Here is a 9,755-nt window from a genome sequence, read left to right on the forward strand (position 1 = left end):
ATGGATTGGCCAAGTGGCAGCATCGATGGACTCAAGTGTGGCAACAATAGTGAGGTTGGCCCAGGATCGGACATTGTTTCTTTCTACTGTGCATAAGGTTGCCATGAGTCGGTGCTGACTTGATGGCACCTAACAACAACAACAAATCTCAATGAAAATCCTGGTGACCCCTGCTGTCTTTTCTAGGTGCTCTCAAACTATACTGTGTGTTACATACTTATCTAGGATATTACTGCTAACCACAGAGTTGGTGGTTCAAACCCAATACCCGCTCCTCAAATACCTTGTATGGGGTTACAATGAGTCAGAATCAACACAGTGCTTAACAACACAAGAAGGATATTATTGGAGATCAGTGTCAAATTTGTCAGTCAGTGATTTCCACATTCTGTCTTTCCACTTATCGTTTTGAAACACATGGCATTTTCTTCCTTAATGTTCAGTTGTGTAATATTTCAATTTTACAGTATTTTCCCAAAGATTGCTACTGGTTTATTTGTAAACATTTAAAAATACTTCGAGATGTGATTGGTAAAGGGAAGCTCAAAATATTAATTTGTTTAAAGTCTCTAACTTCTTATTTAACCTATATCATACTTAGTTCTTATGTGATAATTTTTGTTATCACATTTTTAGGATTATTTCCTTTGCCAAAAAATGGAAACAGAATCACAATTCAGTACTTTAGAATATCCATCATCTTCTCTAAGCTTTTAGCTAGTCCCTGTTTTGTCATTCATTTTGCTTGGAATTTAGCCATAAAACCCTTGGTTCATGATGAATTTTAGTTACTTTTGAAGTAAGTTCATTTTTTTGTTTTCATTGTTGCTTATATGTTTTCTCTGTCAATCTTTTAAAAATCTCCTAGATTTTTGTTTAGCCTCGCTTGTTTCTGACATTTTTACCTCTAATTCTTTCTTCTTACAATTTGTCACTCTTGTATATTGTTTCTTTTGCTATATATTCATGGGCTTATGTGTATCTTTTATGTGAATTTGGATGTCTAGGCTCATTTTAGTTTGTTATATAACAAATCCTAAAATATCTAGGACACGTTTTTCCCCTAAGGTATTACTTATTTTACATCGTCTCCCAGCTCTTCTTTTTGGTCACTATGTATGCCAAAGCATTTCTTTCCATTGTTCCTGCTGCCTGTTTTAGAAGGTGATATGTCAGGAAGTAATTAAAGTACTTTTGGAGAATAAAACTTCCCATAGGTGCCAGATAATTCTATATCAGTTTTGCATAGCTAGTCTTCATATCAGTTCTATCATGTGTTAGGAAAGCTTTGTTTGTATCATGCATCTGAATAAGAAGACTAACATGAATGTCAGAATAAAGACTTCTGAGAATCCACTGCTGTATAAAAACACTGACAATAGTGTAAAAATAGTCAAAACTAACTCTTTCTAGAACTTTGTAAATTAACCAAAGAGTCACAATATTTCAATCAGTATTTATTCAAGGTACACAGTTGAATCTTGGTAAGAACAGCAACCTTTGTGGTCTAATTTACACTATTCCCATTCCCCTCTCCCCAGCTCTGAGGTAACCTTGAAAACCCATAGCCTCCCAAGTTCTGTCTTTCACCATACATTTGAACATAATTCAGGCAAATACTTTGCCACAGCATAAAAAGCAACACCCTTCCTCCATTGTCCAGTCACATGTTTACCTTTTTCTTTTAAAGTTTCACCAGGAGCACATTTAACATTCACATTTCTAGTAACATTCTGTTGTTGTTAGAAGCCATTGAGTTGATTCCAACTCATAGCAACCTTATACACAACAGAACGAAACAATGCCCAGTCCTGCACCATCCTTAACAGTTGTCACGCTTCAGTCCAGTGCTACTGCCATAGTGTCAGTCCATCTCATTGGAGGTCTTCCTCTTTATCTCAGACACTCCATTTTCCCAAGAATGATGTCCTTCTCCAGGGGCTGATATTTCCTGTTAACGTGTCTGAAGTATGAGAGGTAAAGTCTTGCCATCCTGGCTTCCAAGGAGCATTTGGACTGTACTTCTTTCTAACACAGATTTGTTTGTTTTTCTGACAGTCCATGGTACTTTTACTATTCTTCTCCAGCACCATAGCTCAAATGCATCAATTCTCCTATGGTCTTCTTTATTCATTGTCCAACTTTCACATGCTTATGAGATTATTAAAAATGCCATGGCTTAGGCCAGGCCCACCTAAGTCCTCAAACTGACATCTTTGCTCTTGAACACTTTAAAGAGCTCTTGTGCCACAGATTTGCCCAATGCAACATGTTTGATTTCTTGACTGATGTTTCCATGAGTGCTTATGGTTGATCTGAGCAAAATGAAGTCTTTGACAACTTCGATCTTTTCTCCATTTATTATGATGTTATTTGTTGGTCCAGTTGTGAGGATTTTTTTTTCTTTCTTTACATTGAGGTTCAATTCATACTGAAGACTGTGATCATTGATTTTTATCAGTAAGTATTTTAAGTTCTTTTTGCTTTCAGCAAGTCAGGTTGTATCATCTACATATACTAGGTTGTTGATGAGTTTTCCTCTAATGCCATTTTCTTCTTCATATGATCCAGATTATGTGCTCAGCATACGTATTTAATAAGCATGTGAAAGAATACAGCTCTGGCACATACCTTTTCTGGTTCTAAACCATTCTGTGTGACCTTGTTCTGTTTGAACACTGCTTCTTGGTCTAAGTACAGGTTCCTCATAAGCACAATGAAGTGTTCTAGGTAAATACCTATTCTTCACAATGTTGTCCATATCTTGTCATGATCCATATAGCAACAATCTACATATGAGAAAATTTAGATGTAGAGAAGTTAATAATTTCTGCCTCACAAAATTGATTTGAAGAATAAATGGGACAGTGTGCCCAAGGAAAAGGCACTCAGAAAATATTATTTTTCTCTCCCTATTTTTAATTTTTCCACTGCCCTGGTGGTGCAATAGTTGGGTGCTTGGCTGGTAACCAAAAGGCTAAAGTTAGAACCTATTTAGCAACTCCATGGGAGAAAGACCTGGCGTCCTGCCTCCATAAAGATTACAGCTTAGACAGTGCTCTGGGGCAGTTCTGCTTAGTTACATGAAGCTACTGTGAGTCAGAAGCAATGGCACCGAACAGCAACCTAGCCATGGATTAATATTTTCTAAAATGTAGGTATTTCATCATGTCAGTCTCTTGGTTTTCAGTGTTTCTACATTGTCTAATTTGCTTAAAGTTCTTAGAATTTTGGACTGTTTATTAGTTTACTTTGGCATCCCTTTTTTATCTCATTTCCTTTTTCTATACTTCACAAACATACCTTTGAGCCAAACAGCACAACTAACATGCCCAACAGCAGCGTGGTTATTAAGTATGCATTTGAGAGTCAGGCTGTTGTTGTTAAGTGCCTTCGAGTTGGTTCCAACCCATAGCAGCCCTATATAGGGTTTCCGAGGAGTAGCTGGTGGGTTTGAACCACTGACTTTGTGGTTCAAGCTAACCTTTTGTTCAGCATATTATCCAGCAATGACACACCAGGACTCATGAGAGTCAGGCTACCTTGATATAAATCCCAGTTCATTTACTTACTTTGTGACCTTGAGCAATTTACTTAATTTTTCTAAATGTTGGTTTCCTTGTTTGAAAAGCCAGCATAATGATAATGCCTACTGAATTTGATTGTTGTTGTGAAGAGCTGTCCAGTAGGTTCCAACCCATAATGACCCTGTATGGGGGTTTCCAAGAAATGGCTGGTGAGCTTGAACCACCGACCTTACAGTTCAAACTGACTATGCAATCCAGTGCATGAACCCACAGCACCACACTAAAAATATTGTTGTGTTGTTAAGTGCTGTCGAGTCGGTTCCGACCAATAGTGACCCTGTATAGGGTTTCCAAGGAGCAACTGGTCAGCCTGAACCACTAACTTTGCAGTTCAAATGACTTTGCATTCTGGAGCATTAACAGTAGTCCATCCTTCTAATATAACACTAGGAAAATTAGAGGGATGAAATTGGGTTGTATAAAATCACTTGACATGAGCGCAGTTACTGTTAGGAGGAGGAGTAGAGGTATTAGTTCATGCTTGTTATTATTTGCCTGTCCTGTTTTTATCTCCTGCTCATGTTCTTCTCTGCATGAAGTGCAGCTCTTTCCACTTAATGCTGTCTAAATCGAAGCAATATGATCCGGTTGTACAGCGTTGCTATAGAGTGGGGAGGAGGGGCATCTATTTTACAGCTAACAACAACAACAACATATTTTGTATCCTTTTAATTTTGTTTTTGACTTTTTGTTGTGAATTGGGTAAAGATTTACAGAGCAGATTATGTTTTACATTTAATAAATCGTACACATTTCGTTTCATCTCATCCATTTCAGTCCCCTCAATGTAACATGACTGCAATACACTGGATTATTTCATATGGCTCTTCTACCCATAGTAGGAACTTCCACCAAACAACTTTTTCCTGATGGGTCTGATTAAAAAAAAGTGGAAGAAGATGCTGATACAATAATATGATTCAGTTGTGATTGTTAACAGAGTTCATTATGATTGTAAAAACGTGGAACTCTGACATAAGTTTAAAATGAGCCATGTCAGATGCAAGAGGGGGAAATTTCACTACCATCAAAGAAGAGCCAAGAGTGAAGCGTGACCTTTGGACTCTGAGATCCCTGTTCTTGACCCAGGAACAGAAAGCTGTGATTCTGGAGGAGTAGCAGAGGAGCAATAGAGGCAGGACAAAGAACCTGAGCATGACTGAGCAGTGGGCTTACCAGCCTGAAAAGCAAGTTAAGCAGAGTGACTTTGGGCAGGCAGGAAGCTTGCTTTAAGTGTAGGGTGCCTCCAGGCATTAAGTTGAGGTCCACGTTTCCTGAGCCATGGAAGCTAGAGCTGAGTACCTTCAGACTGAGGCTTATAGTGGAGTGGTATGCCCTGTGAGCATTTATCAGTCACCCTAAAAGAGCTTTCTACCACTGCATGGCTACACAGAGTCTTACAACTGAGGAGAGGATGTCCTGACTGGAAGAACTGTACCCTGACCATTTTCTGACCCTGCACTGTAACCTGTTAACTACCCTAATAAACCTCATTACTGTGAGTATGGTGTCGGAGTTATATGTGCCCGTTGCAATGAATTATCCAACCCAGAGGAGGAGTAGAAAGTGCTGTGGGTAGGGATGGTTGGTGCCACATTTTTTCCCCCCAATCCTTTATCCCACTTCCTCCATGTGTTTCTTGTTTCCATTCCTCCTCCTTTCCCAAACCCTTCTGAACTTTGTCCTTGGGTAAATGGTGCCCTTTTGATCTCAAATGGTTGACCATTCTATGGTGCCAATTTTATCCCTTTTAAAGATCTCCCCTAGTTCTTTTACCTCCTTCATTCTGCTAACTCTTTTAGAGGGCTTATTTCATATGTTTATCTGCCCATCTCCCTTTAAAAGAATAGAAATGCCTCAAGGGCAGGTTGTGTAATTCAATTTCTTGTATCTCCTAAAGCATAGTTTGTTACCCAGAATTGTACCAAAAAGTATTTACCAAATGGATTTGTTAACTCACTATAATCAGTAGCTCTTTGGTTCCAAGGGATTTACTCTGACTTCTGTATGTAGAACTTTTGCAATCTCCATAAATCATTGCTACATTTAATGTTATGAAGATGCCATTATTGAGTTAAGGGAGACTAAAGAAAAATAGTTATAGCAAAAGATAATTAAGGGGGAAAAATGGACTCGGTGGCATGGCCTTGAGTTCAGCAAAATTTTTTTCTATTTTTCTATTTGTTATTGTTTCAGATGCATGCCACACTTCATAGTGCCTAGCATGGTGCCAAATTCAAGTGTGCAATAAGCATTTGTGGACAGTGCATCTAAAATATTTTTGCTGAAATAAAAGTGCATATATAACATAATACACCGAAATGTGTGTAAATGTCTAGTACAGTTTGTTACATTGTCCCTAAGGAGTACCACCCTCTTATGTTGTGTACAGATGGAGTTTTCTTTTGATAATCATTATCAGAATACAAGCCGCAGGCCCTGGCAAGGGTAAGAATAGGCGAAGGGGGATCTCCACTCTAGAATGCCTTTCCCACAGTGATTTGGCTTAGTTCCAGCCCTCTTTCCACACACAACGTGAATCTCATCTGTAGGCTTCTCATCTTCTTTGATGCCTTTGAAAATATTTTTATAGTCATTTTGAATTAATTTATAAATAGTAGATTATTATTTTCAAGAGTTTGCTCTAAGGCCAAAAGCAAGTAAATGTTACAAACTTAATATTTCATTTATATAGTCTTATTATTCATTTCTTAAATAGATATTCATTAATACATTAGTATGGCCATTTTTTCCATATAACAAATGGCCATACTTTACTTGACCATAAAAAACTAAGGTTTTTTTTTTTTTTTCCAGTTACAATGCCAAATTTTATTTGAGATTTTTTTAAAACCATAAACTTGTTTTATACTTCTGAAGTGTGATTTATATAGCCTTGTTCTTCAGGTGTCTTTCTGCTTGAGTCCCATATTTTTGTTGTTGTTTTTGTTAGAAGCCAGTTGTCACTTGCTCACTATTGAGAGAAAATGAAAGACATGACTAATTGATAGACTAATTGAGTAGATTTTTAAATTGTGAGATTTGTTCTCTACTGATTGATATGGTGGTGGTGGTAGTAATGTGCTGTGGATTTGGTTCTGACTCATAGCGACTCTGTGCAGGGTTTCAGAGGCTGTAAATCTTTATGGGAGCAGAAAGCCTCATCTTTCTCCCGTGGAACAGCTGGTAGTGTCCTACTGCTGACCCTGAGGTTAGCAGCTGGATTCATAACCACTACGCTACCAAAGCTCCTTTACTGATTGGTATAAGTACTTTATAATGACATTTAATTTTCCATTTTCGTAGTAAAATCTCAAGGGATTTGATTGACAGACCAATGAAGTTCGACACAGAAAAAACTTAAGGAAATGTTATTCCATATTAACATTTTTTGTTGAACTTAAGAAATAAATAACTTTTTGTGTGTGATATGTAGGTTTTTGTCTCTTTAGGAACTATTTAGGGAAGTTTTTTTGCTATAATGGTTTAATATAAGTAGTGAAGATTTAAGCCCTTTTCTTATATTAATGTTCCACCTCATTAACTTCATTGTTAGAGCTTTTACACTTCAGTGATTTAAATAAAATGAACTAAATGTGATTTGTTGTCCTCTCTTCCCCAGTCTCTCCCTTTTGCCATCTAGATGATTATGTATTTAGTCTTGTGTTTTCATTTAGACTCCACTGTTAATTCTATTAGGAACAAGATGATGGTGAAGGAAAGCTATTGTGTAACTGAATCTTATGCTACTGAAGCCTTTAAAAATAAGCGATTGTGTTTGTAAAAATCATATGATCATTTCTTCAGTGGTGTTTTATCATTTTTATCTTTAATGGTCTTCAGAGGACCAATAACGTCTTAGCTTTAATATTCTATCGGGGAGTTAAGATTTGTGATTATATATGAGCTTCCACATGTATTCAATAGCATTTATAGTCCTGGAATCCAAATAAGGAAAGCGTTGCTTAGAAGCAAGTTACATTTGTCCTCAAAAATGCTTTGTAAGCATTTTCAAAAAAGTAGGAATTATGCAGTGAATTTCCAGAGAAAGTCACCTTTGCAAATATTTGTACATAATTGTAAATAGTAGACATATTTAGGCAGTAAGGTTTTTTTCTACATGACTTACTTCCAAATGTGGGCATTTCATATCACTGTTTATCCCAAGTACAAGTTAGATGCCTTTGTTAAAAATATAGAGAAAAAGGTGTTTAACTTGTAAGTTTAGGTGCATGAGATACTGATGTTCACTTCTCACCCTTTTATATTCTAGCTCATCAGCGACTGGAACCTGCAACTCTGTCCGGAATTGTGGCATTTATCCTTAGCCTTTTATGTGGGGCTCTGAATTTAATTCGAGGTTTTCATGCTATAGAGAGTCTCCTGCAGGTATTGTTCCATTTTTGTAATTTCAGATGACTGCCTATTGATTCTTTGTGCTACACAATTGATTTGAATTGCACTGGGTATTGGTATAACCTTTAGTGCATACTCAAATTCTTGATACCTAGCCTCATCTCCTCAACCTCCAAAAGCACAGATTTCTAGTCAACATCTGTAACTCAGTCAGCACATATTTATTTAACATTTGTTTTACATCCTTGGAGGCCATAGCATTGAATTGTGGAGGCAAAAAATTCTGTGAGTAATTGCAAAATATACAGAATTCATAATAGAAGAAGCCAGTGTGAGTCAAGATAGAAGGCTTCCTGGCAAAAGGGGCATATTAGTTTGTTAAGCGCTGGCGAGTTGGTTCTGACCCATAGTGACCCTGTATAGGGTTTCTGAGGAGCAGCTGGTGAGCTTGAACTGCCAACCTTGTGGCTCAAACGAAATTTGTAGTCTAGCATATTAACCCACGGCGCCACACCAGGACGCCTAGGACTGCTTTAGCCAAGTACCACAAACTGGGTGGCTTCTAAGGACTGAAATTTTAGAAGCAGGGTGTGCAGAATCAGTGTTGGCCATGCTAATTCTGAGGGTGAATCTGTTCCATGACTTGCTTTGGGTCATGACTGGCAGTACTTGGCGTTCCTTGGCTTACAGATGCATTACTTCAGTCTCTCTACCTCCGTCTTAATGTGGTCATCTCCCCACTGTGTCTGTTTCGTCTCCTCTTTTATAGGATACCACTTATATGGGATTGAGACCACCCTGCTCCAGTATGAGCTCATGCTATCTTAATTATTCTTATTTGATTGTCTTCACAAAACCTATTTCCAAGCAAGGTCATGTTCACAGATACCAGTGACTAGAATTTGACCTTATCTTTATCTTTTAAAAGATAAAAGACCTTGTCTTTAACAGTTCAAACCATAACAGGAAGTGAGCTGGACCTAGAAGGATATGAATAGACAGAGATGAGTAAAAAAATGGAGAGAGCTATGTGGGCTGTGATTTTGTCCCACTTCTGTGTAGCCCTGCTTAGTAATCTACACCTCTCCTGTTTTGGTTGGTAACCTTTTAAACCTGAGCTACCTGTGCCACTCCTCATTTTTTCGGATATTGCCATTTGTTTTCCAGTGGATTTTCTTCTTAAACCAGATTTTCTTTCAGTGACTGTAGTCATCAACACTTCCTTTTTATTTTATGCGCTCCTTAAACTTTTTGGGACTTCCTTCTCTAAAGTCTAGCTAATGCAATTCGTAGGCTGAGCAAATAATCCAAGAAGCTGGGTTATATGAAGAAAAACATGGCATCAGGATTAGAGGAAGATTCATTAACAACCTGTGATATGCGGATGACACAACCTTACTTGCTGAAAGTGAAGAAGACTTAAAATATTTACTAATGAAGATCAAAAAGCACAGCATTCTGTATGGATTGCATCTCAATGTAAAGAAAACAAAAATCCTCACTACTGGATCAATAAACAATGTTCTTATCAATGGAGAAAAAATTGAAGTTGTCAAGGACTTCATTCTTCTTGGATCAACTGCCAACACTCATGGAAGCAGCAGTCAAGAAATCAGATGATGTATTTATTGCATTAGGCAAATCTGCTACACAAGACCTTTTTAAAGTGTTGAAGGCAAAGATGTCAACTTGAAGACTAAGGTGCGCCAGACCTAAGCCATGGTATTTTCAGTAACCTCATATGCATGTGAAAGCTGTACAGTGAATAAGGAAGACCATAGAAGAATTGATGCTTTTGAGTTATGGTGTTGG

At 37.6% G+C, this 9,755-nt stretch overlaps 1 protein-coding gene across 1 annotated transcript in view; it reads left to right on the forward strand.

Moving 5' to 3' along the window:
• Positions 1-9,755, forward strand: part of SEC22A (SEC22 vesicle trafficking protein homolog A (S. cerevisiae)) — a 92,161-nt gene that overhangs the window by 48,775 nt on the left and 33,631 nt on the right. Inside the window, exon 5 of the mRNA XM_006869362.1 lies at positions 7,861-7,976. Within this exon, the coding sequence (XP_006869424.1) occupies positions 7,861-7,976 (116 nt within the window). The remainder of the gene's footprint in view (positions 1-7,860; positions 7,977-9,755) is intronic.

This window comes from Chrysochloris asiatica, unplaced genomic scaffold (assembly GCF_000296735.1).
Source record: "Chrysochloris asiatica unplaced genomic scaffold, ChrAsi1.0 scaffold00130, whole genome shotgun sequence".
In the NCBI taxonomy this organism is placed as follows: domain Eukaryota; kingdom Metazoa; phylum Chordata; class Mammalia; order Afrosoricida; family Chrysochloridae; genus Chrysochloris; species Chrysochloris asiatica.